We start from the raw sequence: 24042 nt of genomic DNA on the forward strand, positions 1-24042 counted from the left end.
ATCCAATTTCTACACCACTGTAATTTCAGCTAGGTGTGTTGAATGTGGGCCTCAGCACCTTGTAGCTTGGGGGGACTTATATTATAAAAACCTCAGAATTAAATTACACGTGTCAGGGACCTCCCTAATTCATAGGGGCGGGGGGGAACACACTTTTAAGTTTTATCTGACAATTTAAGTAAATTGAATCCCCTTTTCTTTTGTACCCATCCACACCACTGATCACTGCCAGTGAAACAAAACCCACCACGAGACACTGGATTGAGAATAGGCAGATATTAGAAAGGGAACAAAAACGTGGAAAGCAAAGCAAAAGCGGATGCAACATTACAAATATTTATTACATTAGACATGGAAAATGATGGTCAGTAGATATTAAAAATGAAAGATCAAAATGTTGCTCTTACAAAAGAGTAACAGATTATTTAAAATTAATCATCTATATTCAGTGCACAGTCAAATATGATTAAAATACAATCTTACCTATATTGGGATGATTCAAAATTTTCATAATCCTTACTTCCCGAAAGAGCTATTTAAATGAAAAATAATATGAGCATTGAGCATTTTCTGAAAAACATATTATAGCCTGCTCTCCGTTTCCGAGTAAACTACAGAAACTCATTATGAAGCCGTCTGCACAACAGAGTACAATACAAGGGCCATTTAGTTTTGATCTTTGACAGAAGACTTGGATTAGTGTCAAAACAAACATAATGCAGAACAGGGCAATTCAGTGCATTAATATATAAGCTCTTTCACCTTTTTTGACCTTGGTTTGAATCCAGCCCTAGGGAGAAACTTTCCAAATTCTGTTGCCTGGTATTATACAAATGTCACTCTTACACTGCAAGGCAACTGTAAAATAGTTATGAGTTAATAGGACTGAGAACAGGCACTGCGTTATAATTGGTGGCCAGAATAGGATTACATGAACACCTTGTAGTTTGCCTCCTAACATGTTCTTGGCTGCAGGTATTCTACAACATAAACTGAAAATGATATGCAACTGACATTTTTCCAAGGTTAACAAATAAATCCTCATCTGGCATGTTCTTTGCTAAAATAGATCAGCTTTGGCTGGCATGATGAACTAGTTAATTGTTACTGAACACAATTTACCCAGAAACTTAACAGGGTCTGTCAAATGAGACTGAAATACTATAGAAGTGTCTCAACCCGAAATGTCACCCATTCCTTCCCTTCAGAATTACTCTAGCGTTTTGTGTTTATCTTTGGTTTAAACCAGCATCTGCAGTTCCTTCTTATACATACCATAATTATTGGTCTTTATTGATTATGCCTTGATTGAATTAAATCAAACCAATTACAGTCAAGCTGCAATTGCTGTGGGCTGTTAGTACAACTCAACGTGAGACCATTCACACTTATATGTTTTTACTTTATATTTTGTGTCATTTCTCAGAAATGCCTCCAAAATATTCCTTATTTAAATGAATTACTTTATGGCTCATCAGCCATTTTGTCAATCACATTGCACACATCTTGCCAAGTTTGAAGACAGTATCAACTAAGTCTTTGTTTACATGGGTCATAAGCTTTGGCTGAAATTGTACATGTCCACGATGTTTTTCTCAAAAGTATGCCATTTATCCATTGTATATATTTAAAGAATTAAGAGATTTTGCTAACCAAATCTAGGTGACTCCAGTGTCCAGGTAGTAAAGTTCAAATCAATAAGTAGAAACAAGGATATTAGAAATTAGATTTAATCGATTGGTAAAAAACTTGTACAGAAACATTAAAATAGGATAGCAAAAGAGAGGGATAAAAGAACAAGTAGAAACTAAGGAAAAAAATCTTTAGTTCAAGTTCAAGTTACAGTTATTGTCACCTGCACCAATTGGTGCAGTGAGATTTGAGTTCCCATACAGCCATACGAATAAAAAGAACACAATACACGATAGAATTTACCATGAACATCCCCACACAACGGAATCGAGGTTTCCCACTGTGAGGGAAGGCAATAAAGTTCAGTCATCTTCCTCTTTGTTCACCCGTGGTCGGGGCCTTTGAGACTTCTGCAGTCGCCGCTACGGCAGCCCGAAGTTCAGGCCCTCTCGCCGGGATGATCGGAACTTTGGCATCGGAACGGAAGAACACTCTCAGCGGCTTGGAGTTTCCGAATCGGTTTCCAAAGTCGACAGGCCGAGCTGGGCGGAGCTCCAACACTGGCGACCCTCGGCAAAGGATCCTAGGACTCCGCGATGTTAAAGTCAGCCGATGCCCGCTGCTAGAAACTACGCAAACCACAGCTCCACGGTGTTAAACAGCAGCCCCAACACTCCGGAACTCCAACATGGTGATCCCCAGTAAGGCATCGCCCGCTCCGCGATGGAATTCAGTGCTGCGCTGCAGCTGAAGCTCTGGCCGGTCTCCGGAAGGAAAGGCTGCGCCAATCCAGATGGTAGACCGCGAGGGGGGAGGGCAAAGATGCGACTCGGAGAAAAGACGCATCCTCGACTAAGAAGTGACTGGGAAACAGTTTCCCCTCTTCCCCTCTCACCTCCCCCACATAAAAAAAGACAAAGAAACTGCCAAAAACATACTTTAAACAGACTAAAAATAACAAAAAGGGTGAAATGACAAACAGACTGCTGGCGAGGCTGCCGCGCCATACAGACACTGTATATTTCTGCACTACTTTACAGAGCAGATGAGAAGAGTAAAATTAACATTTAGGACCCATGCTTAACTGTAAGAATGATTTACACATGGGCTCTATCACAAATGCACAACTTGTGGATTGATAATACGACTTAATCCAATTTTGCCAATTGCCTGTTACTTTGCTGTACAGAGAAGGGTGCCAGTCCTTAACAATACACTGCCCATAGTGTAGACAGGCTGCAGCAATGCCTATAATGCTGGAGAAGGAGGCAACTTCGGCTCAATGAGACACAGGCCAGGAATTAGGCAAACTGTGCTGGGGTGAAGGCCTATATCTATCCAGGTTACAGAGAGCAGAGTTTGGCATTAGGTAGCCACATTGGACAAAACTGAGAATCCCACACAATAAAGCAATGAGAAAGGAAGTTTCTCGATTCACGATTGGTCAGGGAGAACCGAACACCATTTGTATACCTGAAGAGTGGAGATCTTCACATAAAATTTTTTTTTTATAAAGTCTGGGCTCTTTACGGCAATCTTCCATCAATTTGGTCACATGCTATTCTAATAATTGTAGCAGAGCTTCATTCAATCAGACTGTAATCAGCGCTTTATTATATGGGGATTCTCCCTCTTGCCCTTGATAAGCACATTGTGCCAACCTCCGTTCTCTGTATCCACAGCAGGTCTCTTGGCCTTCACCCAGTTTCACCTGGAAATATTTGCTGCTCTGTGCATTATTTAATTTTGTGAAATTAATGCCTAAAGGCTGGCACTATAGGATCCATTTCTTGGGCTTATTTGTGACAGTGTATACTTCCTTCAATCCGATTGAGTGAACAACCATTCTGGTGCAAGCTACAAAGGACAATATGTTGAAAGTGGTCCAACGGGATACATACAGCAGTTGCTGCTCAAATACTCACAAAACGTCTGTGGGCAAGTGTTCACTATTTTGTTACTGTAATAGTCATCCTATGCAAAATATACTGTCCACTGAGGACACCAACGGCTAGGCTAGATTTAGTTCAGAGCTGAGAATGCACTCTGGTTTCAGTGCAAATAAATGTTTATGTTAATTAAATTTAAAAAAAACCATGTGAACATATGAATTAGCAGCAAGAGCAGGCCGACCCTGCAACGCCACCGGGACAACAGACCTTCATGGTCAGGTCAAGATCCCTTCACAACAACTGGGACTTGAAAATGGTGCCAAACTGGCAACTCTGTATACGGTCTCAGTGTACTACAGCTATTCCTCTTATACTGCATGTGGGATGCTTATCTAATATGCATCTAAATGCTTATGTATAGTGATACTTGTACAGTACTGTGTACAATAATTAATGTCATTGTACCTCAGTATCTGTGACAAAGTACCATAATACATAGAGAGCACGGAGGCATTCTCCCATCAAGACTCAATCCTGACTCAGGAGTTTGCAGGTTCTTCTGGTAACCATACGGGTTTGCTCTCATTTCCTCCCACGTCCTAAAGATGTGTTGGTTAATTGGCAACAGTAAATTTTCTGGTTGGAATTGTTTTACTTTCTTTCCCAATACTAGCTCTTTACATTACTTTTGAGTTTGAAAACTGCGCATAAACACTTGCCTTAAACTGGTTGAAAACCTGCTGTGAAGTGTTCTTTTTCAGATAGTTAATCAATAGAACTATTAATCACAAGCGTATTCTGAAGTATTTAGAGTTACTCAAGAAAACTGGTATATAAAGCAAATAAACATTTAAGATTGAATAAACAGTCAACACTACATTCATACAACTTCACAATGGGGTTATTGACAGACATGAAATTCTTATCACTGCAGGCAACATTGCACAATGGGATTTTATTCTTACGCATTGCAATTTCCATAGGAACTCATAACCTTTGACCAGGTTACTACTGCTCCTGTGTAAATCACAAGCAATAATGCACATCAATTTAGTTCATGGTTATAACAATCAATCAAGTTTCTTTACAAGGCATTGAAAGCATGGTCGCTATATTTGCAAATGATCTAAAAGTGTGCAAGAAAATACGTTGTGGAGTGTACAGTTGGTGAGAGACTGGCGAGCTGTGAGAGGCAAAGGGATCCTTGTGATCCATCAAACAATGCACAAAAGGTGCAGCAAGTAATTAGGAAAGATCCAGTGCTATTGTACAGTATACCGTGAGAATAACTGAATACAAAAGTAGTGAGATTATACTTCAATTATAGAGGGGCATCTGCAGTGTTTTGTATTATTCCGCATATTTACAATGATGGGAATTGGGAATGATCAGAAAAACAGCCTTAGGCTGATATCTAAAATGGACGAGCTGTCTAATGAGGAAAGGTAGGCCAAGGTAGTCTTGGATGTGCTGGAGCTCAGACGAGGGAGAGGGGACTTAACTGAAACATACAGGGTGCTGGGAGTGTCAAATCAGCATAGATATGGAAATGTAGAAAATCAGATGAAATTTGTCTCCTTCACAGGTTTCTGAGTCTTTGAAGCAATCGTTCAAAGCAGAGTCATTGAATAGTCAAAGCTGGGGCGAATACATTGTTGAGTGTGGTGAAACGTTACAGAGTTGACAGGAATAGGTAGTCGAGGGTACAATTAGACCTGCCAATAGCTTCTTGAATGGGGAAGCAATCCTAAGAAGGGAGGGGGAGAGTTGTCAAGTGGGTTGCTCTTGCTGCTAATTCATATGTTCACATGTTTTAAAAAAAAATTAATTATCATAAATATTCTTTGCACTGAAACCAGAGTGCATTCTCAGCTCTGAACTAACTCTAGCATTTATCATTTGAATGCCCTATGACAGAGGCATTGCTGCCCTACCAGGGAAAGGATCAGTCATCTAACTAGACTGTTATTGCATTCTGAAGAATTTTGTTGGAAAATGATGCCAACTGAATTTGGATTTGTGGTGGAATATGACACGTCCCTTCATTTAATTAAAAAAAATGCAACTGAAAATGACCGAGGGTCATATGCACGCCATATATTACCGGTCCCAGCTCAGTCTAGTTCTGGGGGACGTAAACCCTCAAGGACCCCTGGAATCTTCTGTCCAATCTTCTGTTTATGAAACACTGCAACCGTACCGGCACAGTAAAAGTAGATGAAAGAATAAAACAAAATACCACTCCAAGCCTGCAGGAGTAAGGTTTTCTTATCCTCTCTCCTGTCAGAAAGTAGGACTTAATTACAGGAGGTCACATAAGGAATATCTCAAGTGGCTGATGAGAAAGTCAAGCATGACGAGCTTTGCTCATGACAGCTGGGAATCAGCAGACATCATCAATTTCAGTGTTTTGCTTCCAAGATCAAGGCACAAAGCAAAGAATGAGTGAAAAATAATTGACTTTTCGATTTAATATGCCAATTATAAGGGGGATACAGGAAGAATTGGGTAGGCAGTCGCTGAGGTTGAAACATTGCATAGGGAACACCAGGACAGTACAGCATTTTGCTTTGCCTCTAAATCGATCAGAGGCAGCTGCATTGATCTCAATCATCTTGAAGTATTTTCTGGAGCAAGGTCACCTGTCAAAGTTAGGGAGAGGTATAAATAGATTTTCAAAAGACAATCATAGTGACCCTTCAATTACTGATAATGGCTTTAGCTTTTCAGTATGGAATATAAAAATGGCTTTGCTGCTCTTAATCATATTATGATCCTAATACGCAATACAAAAACTATTGCTTCAAGGGATTTATTTTTGACCAAACAATGAAAAATGTGAAAGAGATCTGAAAAGATTTTCTGTTCTAAGTAAATTTGTCATGTTATTTGCACTGTAGATTGGTATACAAGGTCTATTTATATTTTAAATATTGATGAAATGTCACTGTTGGCTTGGAAATTCTGAATGTAAATGAAGCAAGCTTACTGCAGAAATGGCTTTACCGCCACACCAGCTGATAATGCAATTATAATAGTACATTAAAATCTGTAATCTAGCAATTCACAAATGTCCTTCAGTAGGCCTGTTAAGTACTTTGTGGCAAATATACAAAGAAAATGCCAGAGAGCTTATTCCTGGTGCAATTTGGCTGATTGGTTGATATATTAGATTTTCATTATTTTCACATCACTGTTCCACAAAATGTGTTGATGCAACAGTATAATTTGCTCTCTACCAAATTATTATTGGTATCTGAGATATGAAACTAAATGTTGCAGGAAATATCACAAGCAATTTTTGTTCAGTGATTCTCTGCAACTAGATTCTGTGAATGGCTGGTGTTGATATTAGTTCACTCCTACAACCTAAAATAAGGTGTGAATTGGTCAGATCAATAAACAGAATGAGTTTCAGCAACATCTCCCTTGCACTCATTGAAAGTAACATTGCTAAATCTAATTTTAGCGTTTATATCATGACTTTAATGAGAGAAAAGCTATTATTGGAAATCAGTGGTACGAGATAAGGCTTTCAATCGCAGCCGTAAACAGTCTTTTAAAATCTTTATTGACCTCTTGTGATATTATTAGATTTTTTTAAATATACTGTACTTGCCATCTTTCTCAATTATTTTCCTGCCATCAACATATCTCAGAGAATCATGCCTTTCGGTCCACTATGCCAGCCATAGAGTACAAATCAACACTAATCCTATTTACCAACACTTTGTCTGTAACCTATTATGTGGTCATAACCATATTACTTCCAATATTTATCAGTATTATCATAGTGCAATTACAATGGTATTTCTTTTTGGAAACTATAAAATGCAGAATTTCAATCGATCAGTTTAAAGTTATTCAGAGACCATTTGGAGTTTGCATTAATCTCTTGTATGACATTGTGCTCTTTTGATAAAATACATATTCACAATTCTCAGGGACAAATGCACAAATCATGCATTTCTACATCCAGCATAATCTGGTCCCAAAGGCCACAAACTCAAAATATCAACACTCGCAAGGAACCCTGCCTAACCTGTGAATGTTATTGATGTCCACAAAAATAAAGAAAAGGGCCATCATCGTAGAATGTTTATGATACAAAGAAAACTTGTGGAAACATATCTGAATAGATTTGGAAAAGTCTGCCAGTTAAGTAGAAGGAAAACCAAAAGACAAACATTATTTCTTCAACACATACAGAAGAAAGTGAACTAGTTTTACTTCCATTTTAAATCCTATAGCGCCAGTCTAACAAAATATTGACAACAAAATTTTCAACATTCAAAATAATATGAATATATTTAACATTGTTTGATCTTGCCTGTATCTGATATTTCTGTACACTGATTTTCATGATGACAACATCATGGCAAACGAATGGGTGACGTTTCGGGTCAAGACCCTTCTTTCAGACTGAAGAAGGGTCTCGATCCGAAACATCATCCATTCCTTCTCTCCAGAGATGCTGCCGGTCCCGCTGAGTTCCTCCTGCATTTAGTGTCCATCTTCAAATGACGTCACGCGCTCCAGACGGCTGTGCTGGCGCATGATGATGAGCGCGACTCTCGCGGGACCGTTGCGCGACCGTCACTACCAGCCTGTCGCATAAGTGACGGCCCAATTGGGACAGGCCCTTTAGGCTCGCATTTTTTAGGATCGCTGTGTTGTGTTGCTCAAGAGCCCAGCATGCATTGCCTATTTCTAATTCCCTTTGACAAAATGGCAGTAAACTGCCTTCTTGAGCTGCAACAATCCTTCAGCTGAATGCACCCTCACAATGTTGTTGGGGATTGAGCCAGGATTTAGAATCCGCACCAACGAGGAACGATAATATATTCCCAAGTCAGGATCACGGGTATTTGCAGGAGGTGATGTTCTATGTATTGGAAGCCCTCACTGTTATAGGTGGAGATCACAGATTTGAGAGATACCGTAGAGGTTGCCTAGGTGATCAATCAGCACATTTTGTATATGGTGGTTCAGTACTGCAACCACCGTGCACTGGTGGTGAAGGGAATTAATGTGGACAGGAGCCAACGAAAAAGGCTGTGATGTTGATATCCAAGGCTGCATGGGTGTAGTTTAATTTAGAAATACTACATGGAAACTGGCCCTTTGCCCCACTGAGTCCAAGCCGACCATCGATCACCAGCTAGTAACATTAACCACTTTCCAATTCCTACACACTAGGGGGACAATGTACAGAGGCCAATTAACCTACAAAGCAACACGCCTTCAGGATGTGGGCGGAAACTAGAGCATTTGGATGAAACCCATGCAGTTACAGAGAGAAGTGCAAACTCCGCACAGACAGCACCCGAGGTCAGATTGAATCCGGCTCACTGGCGCTCGGAGGCAACTCCTACCGACTGCGCTACTGTGGGTTGAGCTTCCTGGGAGCTGTTGGAGCAGCAGTATCCAGACAAGTGGACATTATTCCATCACATTCCTACCTTATTCCTTGTGGATAATGGAAAGAGGATGGGTTGCTGAGAATGAAATACTTGCTGCAAAATAACCAACCACTGGCCTGCTCTTGAAACCACGGTATATGTGGCTGGTCCGGGTGCAAAGTGCTCCTGTGTTTGGGTTAGTAAAACACCACAGCACATAACAAAAAAGAGTCATGAAATCTTTGTCTATGTGAGCTTAATAAATATTTAATGGACTTGTGAGCAAACATGATTTATCAGAATGATACCTGCACATCAATTATTGTATTAAATGGAGTAATTACACAACCAATTGAGGTATTCCCTCAACTTCAGCAGGTTCAGGGATAATTTGATATGGATTTTCCAGGTATCAATACAGGTAGTGAGAAACTGTGTACATATATTTGGATAGTCTCAATAGGAATACTTAGAACCAGGGAGTAAATTTAGAAAATGCTATCACAAACAAAGGACGGGTAGTGGAATAAACATAAGTACACAAAAGTTGGAGAGGGATTAGCAAAGAGTGCATTAAAAAAAATTAAATGCCTCCGAATGCTCTTCTCCTGTTTCTTGGCTCCTAATGATGCCACATGATGATCTCTGCTAATTAATGGTATAATTGATGACTACAGCTTTCAATGGCACATTTACAGATCAGTTTAATCAGGAATCTGAATACAACTATGAGAGCCTCTTGTATTCACACAAGCTGTTAAGTTAAACGGTAACTGCAAAATGTTCCTAGTGCAGGTGGGTGGTTGGACAATCAGAAAAGACATTAAAAGGGCAGACAGAATAGGTTACAGGGAGATCGGTTGGGAGCATAAGATTGCTCAGAGGCCGAATTCCCTCCCACTAAGGAAAGATAAAACCATGCTTCAGTCGGGTCCACTGGTTCAACACAAGTCATAGTTATGCAATTACAGAGTTTAGTTTCCAGCATTTTCCTGTCCTGGTTTACAACAATAAGGCTTCAGTTTAATTAATGGCAACGTCCCAGTCAAATCAGAGTTAAATAAGCCAAGCCTGCATAAACAAGACCAAGGAAGTAGAAATGAAAAAATTCACACTAATAATTCATTTTAACACTAATAAATGGATATAACCGGAATTCCATTTCCAAAACCTTTTTCCAGAGCTATTCAGGCAGCTCACCATTTGAACATAGGGGGATGAATAATAATTTAACATATCTATTTCAAGAGGAATGTAAAAGCATTGCTCAAGACAGTAGGTTGCAGAATGTTGGAATCAAATCACAAAAGGGATGAAAAAAACTGAAGATGCTGGAAATCTGAAATAACAACAAAGTGCTTGAAAGCTCAGGTGAAGAATAAGGCTGCAGAATAATGCCAATCATTCCCAGTCATCAATGGAAGGTGAAACAAAAATCTATGATTATCTGATGTAGTGTCACTGACCCAAATCAATAACATTCATTTCTTTCTCCATATCTTCTGGTCAGTTGAGCAATTCCAGCATTTTCAATTTTTGCTGCTGTAACCACATGTTGTTTTGCCACTGCCCATATCAACAGCTCTTTCAGACACAAGTAGGAACCAGCCACTGGTTACCTCAAGCCTGCTTCACTCTCACAGGACTTCATTGATTGGGACACAGTAATCATGATGAGGCCAGTTTGTGAGATGTGACTGAAAGTTTGACTTGTTGTTTGATAGTTTGACTTGACTGAATTTGTGGAGAAATATTTGTAAGGACTAAGTAATGAAAGGGTTACAACTTGAAGTGGAAAGAAAATATACAGGGCCAAAAATATAAGTCTGAAGAAAGGTATTTTTCCACACAGAGTGTTGTGAGACTGTGGAATTTTCTGCCTCAGAGGGCAGTGGTGGCGGCTCTCTGGATACTTTCAAGAGAGAGCTAGATAGGGCTCTTAAAGATAGCGGTCAGGGGATATGGGGAGAAGGCAGGAACAGGATACTGATTGTGGACGATCAGCCATGATCACATTGAATGGTGGTGCTGGCTCGAAAGTCCGAATGGCCTACTCCTGCACCTATTGTCTATTGTCCCGAAACATCGTCTATCCATTTCCATCCACAGATGCTGTCTGACCTAGTGAGCTCCTCCAGCACTTTATTTGTTATGCAAGATTCTAGCATCTGCAGTCTCTTGTATCTCCATTATCCCAGCAAATCTCAACTACTTCCAGCACAAGAGCATCCTTCATGAAATAAATAATATCAGTGCCCCTGTAAAAATCTGAGGCTTGTATAATGGGATGCAACATAAATTTTCAACAAACACTGAAGATCTCTCTCACTCTGGCAAACTCCACACACAGTAGCAGAAGCATAATCAATGAAATGAATTAATTTTTAAAAGAAATTCTTTAAAAGAAGATTTCATCTTCTCTCTTAATGTCATGCTTATGTTGCAATCTTTATTTGGCTCAGTGAAATATTTAAGAATTTACTCGAAGGGTTTTTTTTTAAGTTAATGTTTTGCTACATGGAAGAATTTTTCAACACAGCTGGCTTTTCATCCTGCTCAACGATGCACTGTTGCTGGATGACAGACATCTACCAGTACTGACAGAGGAATGAAATGAACGATATGAAGGGAATAATCTTTCGTGGTCAATTTCCCCCTCCCGGACAATAAAACCTAATAAAATATGTCTTTAAATAAATACCAAGTAATTGTCAGAATCTGGTTAACTTAAATGTTTTATTCCATTTTTCAGTTGCTAATTTTGAAGACTAAATGCAGCACAGCAAAATAACCATACAAGTTTATTCACTGCCCCTTTAAGAAAATGGATGCGTCAGAACTTATGAATTTGTAACACTAGAATTTTGAAGAAGATCTCAAAGTAAATATTTAACAGTCAATATAAATCCATATTTTAAAAGAATCAATATTTATATTTTGCATTTTAGTAATTAAATAATACCAAAGCATCTATACAATCCAGAACTACTTATTCAAGGCCACGCATAAATTGTGTGATGAACTTCAAAAAAATGCAGCCATGTCAGACAAAACCATAGAATAGCAATACTCAGTTCTATTTCTTGTAGTATTGCGTAATGATCAAAATACATTTTTGTTCAGGGTGAGGGAGGGTAGCTTAAACTACATAAACATTTTTCTTTAAACATTTAAATTATGTTTTTAAGCCTGTGTGTGTTATGCGAGAAACTAGCACATTTGTTTCCACTACAGATTAACTGAGCACTGCAATTCATTGCTTCAATATGATGGACTTGGTTTAGGCTATGTCTGCTGCAAAAATAGATGAGGCTGGACCGGCAATTGGTGGCTAGACAGCATGCTCCAGGAATAGTCAGTCACACCAGAAATGGAACTGGGTCAGACAATCCAACCAGATGCCAGAGAGGTCTAGTTTTATGGCAAAATGTCTTGCAAAATTGCAATTTATTGATTTTGGTTTATAATTGTGGCAAAATACAGTCAAAAGCCTTTGATTGCGTGCTTTCCAATTAAATCAGATAATAATGATTTAATTCCAATTAAATCAGATAATTAAAATCAGATAATACTATACACGGATACATCCAAGTGCAAGTACAAGTCGAGCAAAGAGAAAAATAGCAAAGTGTTGAATATAGTTTTCAACATTGCAACGTTACTGTTCTGAAAAAATCCACTGTTCACAAAGAGATAAATTGAAGGATTGGGACTACACCCTAGCTTAAGGAACAATTGTTCAGAAGTCTGATGAGAGGGAAAGGGTCTGTTCCCGCATCTTGTGGCACTTGCTTTCGAGCTTTTTTTTATCTTCTGTCTGATGGGAGCAGGGAGTAGTAATTGTGAAAAAGGTCCTGGAATATGTTGGCTGCTCCTGAGCCAGCTGTAGTTCTGACCTTATAAATACCTACATTTCATGGTAAAACCTCCCCAAATGTTACTCTCACATTTTTTTAATGTTGATTATAATGATAAACTACTAGGATAGAAATGTTTTAGAATCATTTTCTCTCACAATTTAAAAAGAACTTCAATAAATAGAATTTACGAGGAAACATGATAGGATATGAATGGAGAACAGCAAGAAATATCCTCAAGGACATTTGGGAAGAAGACGTTAGCAGTGTCGAGTGAAAGGATCACTGAGCAGTCAATACCAATAACATTATTTTGGGAAGAGAGGAAGAAAATACTAAAAGGAAAAAGGAAAGAGGAAGGGAACCCAAGTGAGGAAAGGAAGGATGAAAGATGTGCAATATGATTTATTTTCCAAATAACTAGATCATTTCACAGTACTTCATCTCCAGTAGGTTACTTTTGAAATGCAGATACAGTTGTTTTGCAAGCAAAAGATACATCCAATTTATACACTGCAAATTGTCACAAATGGTAAATGGACAAGCAGCTGATCATCTTTTACTGTTGTTCAATGATGGAGAACTCACAAGCAGGCAGTTCAGAATGTCACACAGTGCCGGCCAGGAAATGGCACCTCAAATAATGCAGGAATCCAGTTCTGCATTAAAATCAGTCTAAAGCTTGTGCTCAAATATCCAGTGGGACTTGGACTTTGACAGGAGATTATATATAATGCCACAGGAGATAAGATGGCAGATGATTGAGTAAAGAAGTTGGGGGGGGGGGGGGGGGGGGGGGGGTCATGTTGCAATTATTTAAGACATTGGTGTGGTGACAGATTTTTATATCGTTCAAGGAATCTTTCCTCTAGCCACTAAGATTGAAGACAGGGGTTTAGGGGACAATCGAAATGCATCCACAAGGTCTCCACGAGACATTCAATGCCGTCGAAAGATAAATCTTCAAAACACAGTCTCTTAATTAATAGTTTCTTTATTGTGGTAGTAAAAACAGCAAGATATTCATCCAAACTTCTTCTTGTTTAAGTACATTTTGATCTTACTCATAGTCAAACCCATGCATGGTGGAAAGCTGTGACCTCTCCCACATGCTTCTTCAAACTAAACTAAAAACTACTAGGGCGTCTGCGTGAGAATTCCAGCCACAAACAGGCATCGACTACGTAATAAATCCCACCCACATAATTACAGGCAGATAAAATTTAAAGGTAACTGGTTACAGTTATAACATACCGAGTTAAGCTAAATGGCTACAACAATTGGCGAGTCCACATTTAGAGTATTGGGTTCAGTTTTGGGCAGGAAAGCTGGTGTCAAGCTGGAAACAGTGCATAGAAAATTTATGAGGATGTTGCTAGGACTAAGGGTCTGAGCTATAGACAGTGGATGAGCAGGCTAGGACTCTATTCCTTGGAGCACAGGAGGATGAGGTGTGATCTTATAGAAGTATACAAAGTCATGTGAGGTATAGATCGGGTAAACACACAAAGTCCAGAGTAGGCGAATCGAGAATCAGAAGACATTGGTTTAAGGTGAGGGAGGAAAGATTGAATAGGAACCTAAGTGATAACTTTATTTTTTACACAAAGGATGGTGGATGTATGGAACAAGCTGGCGGAAGAGGTAGTTGAGGAAAGTACTATCGCAATGCTTAAGAAACATTTGGACAGGTACATGATTAGGATAGGTTTAGGAGGATATGGGCCAAATGCAGGCAGGTGGGACAAGTGCAGATGGGGCATGATGGTCAGCGAGGGCAAGTTGGGGCAGTTTCCACACTGTATGATTCTATGACAATGAATATCATGGAAATCATGCAGTGGTTTCCCTAAATATGCTTCCCTAAACCACAGGGTCCCTGGTTAATGCCCAGACTATCCAAACTGGGTTGACGTGAAGGATATTACATGTGGGCTCAGGTCTCTCATCAGCAGCACCAACAATTGTACAGGATGATTGTTCAGCAAAATTTGATGCACGATGCTTTCTGGGTGAAGATGAGCTTTGAAGGCATATCATACTGGAGAAAGAGAAGCAGTGTGTCAAATAAGTTCAGGGAGGTAATTCCAAAGTATATAGTCTTGGAAAGTGCATACATGGCTGTCATTGGTAGAAAGATGAGGTGCTCTGGAGCCCAGAATTTGAAGAGTGCAGATTTCATAAAGGACTGTAGAATTAGCAATTTCAGCGATGGGGTGGGAAGACCATGAAGCAATTGAAAAACAAGGATATTTAATTTTAAAATCAAGCTCGACCTAATCAGGAACCAGTGGAGGCTAACGAAGATGCAGTAATGCATGAACCATACTAATTAAGCCGCCGCCAACAGAGTTTGGCGACCCTAAGTTTACTAGGGACAGGCAAAGAAATAAGAGAGAGTTGCCCGGGGTCTAGAATGATGTATCTAGAGGTGGGAGAGACATGGAATAGGATGTTAATTCAGTGAGACTGAAGTGTACACAAACAATGGACAAAACCCAATCTCAGTGAAGACATTCATTACACAAAGTTTTAACAGCTGTTCCTCGACCTGCTGGTTCGGCAACGGAGAGACCTGTAGCGCCTCCCGGAGGTAGGAGGGTAAACAGTCCATGGTTGGGTGAGAGCAGTCCTTGGCGATAGAGAGCACCCTCCGCCGACAGTGCTGCTTTCAGATTCGATCAAGAAAGTGCAGATGTTGGAATCTTGAGCAAGGCACAAAGTGCTGGAGGGTCTCAGCAGGTCAGGCAGCATCAGTGAAGGGGATTTGGACAGGTGACGTTTCGGGTCGGAACCATTCATCAGACTGGTACTGACCCGAAAAATCACTTGTGCGTTCCCTCAGCCGATGCTGCCTGACCTCCTGACTTCCTCCAGCACTTTGTGTTTGGATCAAACAAAGTTCTATCATTGCCCCAACACTAATCGCCATAATGAATGGGCAACCATTCAGTCTACAGCGACAATGCTCTGGAACAAAGCCCTATAATACTCGGCCCCACATATTCCTCCCTTTTTGAAAAAGGGAGTTCTATTGGCTGTTTTTCAATTTTCTGGTTCCCTCAAGGAATTTAGCAAGTTTTGCAACATTTTGAACAATGGTTTCACTATCTCTGTAGCCATTTCACTGAAAACGCTCGAGTGCAGGCCATCAGGTCCTGTTGATTTGTCCGACTAGTCCGTGGGTTTCTCCAATACCTTGTGATTGGGAGTTTTACAAGTTCTTCCCTGTCAGGGAAAAGAGCACATGCATGGGAGAGTGCTTCAAGAAGGGGAGTGATTGGTGGGAGAGAACAGAACAGGGCGTGGCAAAGGAAACAATGTCTTTGAAATGCTAAAAGGGGATGAAGGAGAAGACATGTTTCATAGTGGAATCTCCTTGAAGGTGCAGAGATTGTGAAGAATGCTCAGGTGAATGCAGAGACTAGTGTGGTGGAAACTGAAGGCAGAGGATCTCTGTCCTTCATTTAGCTGGGAAGAGAGAAAGGCAAAAATAGAGATGCAGGAATAAAAGGGACATGGAGGTGGGCTCTGTCAACTATGATCGAGGGGAAGCCATGGTTAATTAAGACGGAAGACATCCCAGAGTTTCACATGTAGAATGTCCCATCCTCAGAGGAAATATCTTGGAGACAGAAGTGTATCTCTGTGGACATCAGCATTAATCATGTCTGTTAAATTGCCTAAGGTAATACAGAAATCCACTTAGTCACTGATGACCTGCAGAATCATAATTTGGGAAATGAAGCCAATGGAGGAATGCTTAAAATCTCAAAGCCAAGTATTGGAAGAATGCAGATGTCTTGAATGGCTGAAAGCAGTTCTAAGATTTTTGTTTTCTTTAAGTCATTTTAAAGACAAATTATAATTTGTTATTAAGACTGCCAGGATGGGGATCATTTTTAAAGTTAGATGAATCTGCTTGTACAGTAGTACAGAATGGGTCAGATTATCCAGTTTCATGTCATTAGAGATGACAGCCCTGAGTGATTGCCACTGGATTGCTCTTCGCTTTAACAATTTTGAACCGTCCAATGGTTCTGTGTAATGTACCCTTGTTACACTATTTAACACTCTACACTCATTCCTGTAGGACAACCAGACTGCTTGAAGCAATGACTTGAACCGCACATCAATAAAAACATCAAAAGCAAACCCAAAAGTTGCAGTGTCTTACTGATTTCAGCAAGATGCTGGTTAGGGAAGATAGATCGTACATTCAGAAAATACTTTTCATGACATCTGGCATCCTCAGTATCATTTGTGAAATCCATGTTTTGAGCTAAAGTAACAGCTGCAAAACAGGAAATAATTCCGCCAAATATCTCACAACATTCCTACAGCAGCACAGAAATGGCTAGGTAATCTGTTTTTTGATTGTTGTTCCAGGATAAAATTTGATTAAAACATCGCACTATCCTCGCTATCCTTGAAAAATGTATGGAGATATTTAATGTCCACCTGAAGGTTAGATTACATATTGAAATCTTTGGAGTTGAGCTTGAATCTCCTACCATTGACACTTCACCTATTACATAATTGGAAAATGTGATGACAGAAATGGAGGCCAAGAAGGTAAAAGACAAAAAGTTCAAAACTGATTTTTTTTTAAAAAGGAATAAAATGCAACAGAAATTATATCCATGTACTAAGGTGGACACAAAATACTACTGGGACTGGCAGCATCTCTGGAGAGAAGGAATGGGTGATGTTTGGGTCGAGACCCTTCTTCAGACTCGTGTCAGGGGAGTGGGCGGGAAAGAGATGGAATGGAGTCGGGGATAGTAAGACTGGTGGGTGAACTGGGAAGGAAGTGGGGATGGAGAGAGAGAGGGAAAGCAAGGGCTATTTGAAGTTAGAGAAGTCAATGTTCATACCGCTGGGGTGTAAGCTACCCAAGCTAAATATGAGGTGCTGTTCCTCCAATTTGCGCTGGGCCTCACTCTGACAATGGAAGCGGCCCAGGACAGAAAGGTCAGATAGGGAATGGGAGGGGGAGTTAAAATGCAGAGCAACCGGGTGATTAGGTATGTTAATGCGGAATGAGCGGAGGTGTTCAGCGAAACGATTGCCGAGCCTGCACTTGGTCTCACTGATGTACAGGAGTTGACACCTGGAACAGCAGATATAGTAGATTAGGTTGTAGGAGATGCAAGTGAACCTCTGCCTCACCCGAAAAGACATTCGGGGTCCTTGGATGGAGTCGAGGGGGGAGGTAAATGGACACGTGTTGCATCTTGTGCAGTTGCAGAGGAAAGTACCTGGGGAGGGATTGGTTTGGGTGGGAAGGGATGAGTTGACCAATGAGTTGTGGAGGGAACTGTCTCTGCGGAAAGCAGAAAGGGTGGAGATGGAAAGATATGGCCAGTAGTGGGATCCCGTTGGAGGTGGCAACATGTTGGATGATTATATGCTGTATGTGACGGCTGATGGGGGTGAAAGGTGAGGACAAGGTGGACCTGTCCTTGTTACGAATGGGGGGAGGAGGAGAAAGAGCGGAGCTGCGGGATATCGAGGAGACCCTAGTGAGAGCCTCATCTATAATGGAAGAAGGGAACCACCGTTTCCTAAAGAATTAGGTCATCTCCGATGCCTTGGTATAGAAAACCTCATCCTGGGCGCAGATGTGGCGTAGACGGAGGAATTGGGAGTAGGGGGATAGAGTCTTTACAGGAAGCAGGGTGAGACGAAGTGTAGTCTAGATAGTTATGGGAGTCAGTGGTTTATAGTTGATGTCGGTCAATAGTCTGTCACCTGTGATGGAGACGATGAAATCTAGAAATGATAGGGAGATGTCGGAGATGGTCCAAGTGAATTTGAATGCAGGATGGAAATTGGTTGTGAGGTTGGTGAAGTCAGTGAGTTCTGCATGGGTGCAGGAGGTAGAGTTTAGAGATAGGGCCCGTGTACACCTGGAACAGTGATTGTTCAACGTACTCTACAAAGAGGCAGGCATAGCAGGGGCCCATGCGAGTCCCCATAGCTACTCCTTGGATTTGGAGGAAGTGGGACGTGTTGAAGTTGTTGAGGGTGAGGGTCAGCTCTGCTATGCAGAGGAGTATTACATGGAAATTGGCTGGTTCTGCAGTCGAGGAAGAAACGGAGGGCTTTAAGACCTTCCTGGTGGGCGATGGAGGTGTATAGTGACTGGACATCCATAGCAAAGATGAGGGAGTAGGGACCTGGAAAATAAAAGTCGTTGAAGTTGTTTCTGTCCAGGGCCGCCTCCATTGTCAGAGTGAGGCCCAGCGCAAATTGGAGGAACAGCACCTCATATTTTGCTTGGGTAGCTGACACCCCAGCGGTATGAACATTGACTTTTCTAACTTCAAATAGCCCTTGCTTTCCCTCTCTCTCCATCCCCTCCCCAGTTCTCCCACCAGTCTTACTGTCTCCGACTACAATCCATCTCTGTCCCATCCACTCCCCTGACATCAGTCTGAAGAAGCCTAAACCTGAAACGTCACCCATTCCTTCTCTCCAGAGATGCTGCCTGTCCCGTTGAGTTAACTCCAGCATTTTGTGTCGCCTTCGATTTAAACCAGCATCTGCAGTTCTCTCCTACACAATATATCCTTGTACTTTCTGGTATTGGAGGAACAATATTAATTCCCCATAAATGAGACCAATTCAAAATCATAATGAAACTGTTATTAAACCTGCCATGCCTGACAACTCATAAGGCAAGAGAACAAAATGGAATGCAATCAAGAATAGTTAATTAAATTTGTTTGGAAGAAAAGAAAAGTAGAGCTTTTCATAACTCTAAGCTTCACTGGAAGATTATAAAACAGGCTAGGAATTATAAACTTGGTGTGTTGACATTCATATTAAAACAATAGTAAAGGCAATAATTTCTACAAAATGCAGGTGGCCTATGCCAAAACTGCAAGAATTTATTTTGAGCAATGAACAATAAGGGATGGCATCGTGAACATTTGAGCATGATGAACATTGGTCTTCAGCTTCAGAAAACAGGAGAAAATTATGGCTCAAGCAAAAACCTCTATGAGAAACTTGCTTTTCCATATTTGGTCAAGTAATTTTCCAAATGTCTATGATCAGTGTAACTGAATTTAACCGACTGGGTGGACAAGAATACCCAGCAACATCTTAATAATGTGCAAGTTTAAAGATATTCATCCCATATTTATACATACTGTATCCCTCAAAAGGGGGACAAATGAAAATATGACCTTGGAGAAAAACACTAAAGTGTCAGATATCAACAGAACAAATACATTTGTAATTGGTTATTTCCAACCAAATATTCAGTTTGGTAGCTGTGAACAAATGGAAATTAGCAGAAAGACTTCTTGCTTCTTGGTCACTTTCTTCCGAGGGTCGTAGTTCAAGATCCAGGACAGACTTGAACACATAAACGTAACTGTGCTCCCTCAGAGGTACCTTCTTTCAGTTCAGCCACCTGTCCTCTCAAAGTTAGTGTATGAAGTACAGAGGCATTCACTACAGTGCTGATTGGAGGCTTTGAAGGAATTTGATTCCAGATTCAACATCTACAGCTTTAATTCAAGTTGTGCTTAAGTTACTGAAAAACAATTCGAATCATTCTGATGTTGTGATTCAGAATATATATCAGCATCCTGTTCTCTGTCTGAAAATACCATTGGAAAATGGGTAACCAAGAAAAGATAAAGCATAAACTGCAAATGGATCACAACATTCCTTGCCAATTTGGAGAACATCCCACGAAGTGACGTGTTCCCACTGGATGCATATCACCATGCAGGTGGGAATGTGGGGGTAGAGTGAAGAGGAGGTTTGGGGAGGGAACAGAAAGTGTGAGAGGAAAGCGAGAGAGAAAATAGAGTAGAACAGAAGTGAGCCCATGTGTGTAGGTAAATAAGGTGATGGGGTAGGAAAGAAAACATGCAGGTACAGCAGGCGTGAAGAAAGCTAATTGCATGTTGACTTCACAACGCGAGGATTTGAGTATAGGATTTAAGAAGTCCTTCTGTAGTTGTACAGGGCCCTGGTGATATCACATCTGGAGTATAGTGTACAGTTTCGGTCTCCTAATTTGAGGAAGGACATCCTTGCTATTGAGGGAGTGCAGCGTAGGTTCAGAAGTTAATCTTTGGGATGGCAGGACTGTCATATGAGGAATGATTGAAAAGACTAGGCTTGTATTCACCGGAATTTAGAAGGATGAGGGGGATCTTATAGAAACATATACAATTATAAAAGGACTGGACAAGCTACATGCAGGAAAAATGGTCCCAATGTTGGGAGAGTCCAGAACCAGGGGCCACAGTCTAAGAATAAAGGGGAGGCCATTTAAAACTGAGATGAGAAAAAACGTTTTCACCCAAAGAGTTGTGAATTTGTGGAATTCTCTGCCACAGAAGGCAGTGGAAGCAATTCACTGGATGAATTTAAAAGAGAGCTAGATAGAGCTCTTGGGGCTAGCAGAATCAAGGGATATGGGGAGAAGGCAGGCATGGGTTACTGAATGTGGATGATCAGCCATGATCACAATGAATGATTGAAGGGCTGGCTCGAAGGGCCAAATGGCCTCCTCCTGCACCTATTTTCTATTTTCTATGTGGTGGCATGATGGAAGCAGGGGAGAGAAATGAGGAACCTTACCTGAGCATGGGGTAGGTTTGGAGGTGAGAGATATAATGGGGTTTGGGATCATACCAAACATGCAAATTGCTGGAGAAGGCTTTAAAGGAGCAGTTACAAGAAACTGCAGATGCTGGTTCACAAAAAAAGATAAAAAGTGCTGGGCAACTCAGCAGGTCAGGCAGCATCTCTGGAAAAGATGAATAGGTGACGTTTCGGGTCTGGACTCTTCTTAAGTGTTTATGGTGGAGTGGGGGGTGGGGAAAGGCAGCATGAGAGATGGGGGCAAGGCAAAACCTGGTTAGTAAAAGGTGGATACAGGCAAGGTTTTTTTTTGTTATATTGGAAAACAATTTGTGCCATTTTGAGATTGTGATTCACAATATACTGACAACTTATGCGTACTCTGAAAATGGCATTAGGAAGTAGGTACACACACCTTTTGTTTTTTCCTCTCTAGCCATTGCCCAACAATTTGTCTACCAATAAAACACTCAAATGTATCCACCTATCACTCGCCAGGCTCGCTCCTGCCTCCACATTTCTTGCCGTTTTTTCCACCCCTACTCCCAACCACAATCAGTCTAAAGAAGTGTCTTCACAAAACATCACCTATCCATGTCCTGCAGAGATGCTGCCAGACCCACTGAGTTACTCCAGCACTATGCATCTTTTTTTTGAAATGAGGAGTTTGTTTTACAAATCTAATCTAATCTAGGGGCATCTTCTGGATTATGAACAGCTGATTGGTTTCGCAAGGCACAGGAAAGCCTGCATTGAAATGAAGGCAAATAAACTATTAAACACTGTTGTACGTACATGCAAGCTGTTCTTATGTTTCACTTTAAGAAACCAGTGCAGGATATAGCCAAAGAAGAGGAGGAATAATGTGTGCTTGCATAGCAACCATGTAGCTCCAGGATTTTTAATTACATTCCTCAAGGTTGATAAATTTAAGTGTCCCAGTTTAAAGGTTCCACAAGGCATCACTGTAAAACACGTATACAATCTCAGTGAATTTGTTAACTGATGCCAAATTACAGGTGATTAGCCATTGGCCCTTGCCTAATAACTGAGAATGTGCCAATTAATTTCATCCCCCAGAACAACCAATAGACAGGAAACTTTTATCCTTAAGGCTCATTGGTAGATTTGAAAAATTATTGTTGAACTCACCACGTCGCTCGGTCTCCGTGAAGAGCGATGGAATGTTATGCAAGGGTCTTCAATTTTGGTGAATCAATGAATGCATTTAATAATTATATAGGAATACATTTCCTGAGAAGTCTGACTACCACTTGTTTCACCTCTGCTAACTCCAGAAGGGTGGACTTGGTTGTAGAATGTATATATTTTGCATCACTGACATAAATTGAAACCACCCATTTTCAGGAGTTAAAATCTCAGCTCTTTATACAGGGTAAACTCATACATTTAGTCAAAATTAAGATTTACTTTCTGTATTTGTCTGATATTGCGCAACAATTCCAAAAAGGTATCTGCTCCATTGGTTCATCACTGAATACGCATTCAAAATTAGATTTGTGCCTTGATATCATTCAATATCTTGGCTTAAACATAAATGCCTGAACTGTGTTACTGTTTGCAGTTAAGTCCTCCTTTCCATAATATGTATATATTAACCAAAAAGTTAAGAAAATAAGCCGAGCGCATTAAGTATAGAGTCACACTATCTTCAAGAAAATTGCTCCACTTGAAAACAAAAATTTAATGTCTGAAATTAAATAAAATTTGTTTAACTTTCACACTAATAGGATTACCAAAAATATCATTTTTAATATTACGATTGCATTAAAAATAATATTAAAACAAATAGTTTGGTATAAACAATATAATTAAGTCAATTACTTGGGAAGTGATGAATCGCGCTGATCATGCAGCAGGATTATTACTCAGGGCATTGCCAATCTATCCTTCATATGTGTATCTGTTCTGGGTCCAAATAGGGTATTTCTCTAATCAGATGCAAAGTATAAAATCTGGCCACTGGTTTCAACACATTCCAAAAAGGCATGCAACATATTTGTGCCAGTGGCCACATTGGCAATGGTGTTTATTAGCACAGACAGCTGAACATCTGTGCAGAGTAGGCAAATTATTGTGGCACTGAGCATACAATGGTGATTGACAAGATTGACACTACACCACTATATTAGAGCTAAACAGTCCAGCTAATGCGCTCTTTCTTAATTCCCCATCACTGAACACAAGCCTAGATGCATGAAGGGACCCACAGAGTGCTATTTAAAAGCATCATCAACTATTTGCTGCCAAGATTTGATGTCAGATTTATACGGGTGTTTATTTGATTGTGTAAGTGTCTTACATAAAGCAGATAAAGTCAAAATGGAGCATTGGGTTAGATGCTGAAGGATTTCAATCTCACTTCAAGGTGCCTGCATTAACGAGTTATTTGGAGAAATTGGTTGAAAAGTATACATTCCACTTAAAGTATATTTTGACTGGGAGAACAAGAAAAGATGAGCTGGAACAGGATCGGCTGCTAGTAGAAGGACCACAAACAGGAGAAGAAGGGCTCTCAGCAAATTACATTTGACCACAGTGGTCAGGAAGCAATTCCTCATTCAGAGATAATGTGTGAAATTTCCTCACTGAAATCTACAATGCCTTGAGGTTAGAACATGGGAT

At 40.4% G+C, this 24042-nt stretch overlaps 1 protein-coding gene across 4 annotated transcripts in view; it reads right to left on the bottom strand.

Annotated features, from left to right (window-relative positions):
- Window positions 1-24042, bottom strand: part of mark1 (MAP/microtubule affinity-regulating kinase 1) — a 133713-nt gene that overhangs the window by 40975 nt on the left and 68696 nt on the right. For all 4 annotated transcript variants that reach the window (XM_055639717.1, XM_055639714.1, XM_055639715.1 and 1 more), the window contains one exon: window positions 484-532. In XM_055639717.1, the coding sequence (XP_055495692.1) occupies window positions 484-532 (49 nt within the window). The remainder of the gene's footprint in view (window positions 1-483; window positions 533-24042) is intronic.

This window comes from Leucoraja erinacea, chromosome 8, assembly GCF_028641065.1.
Source record: "Leucoraja erinacea ecotype New England chromosome 8, Leri_hhj_1, whole genome shotgun sequence".
Classification (NCBI taxonomy): domain Eukaryota; kingdom Metazoa; phylum Chordata; class Chondrichthyes; order Rajiformes; family Rajidae; genus Leucoraja; species Leucoraja erinaceus.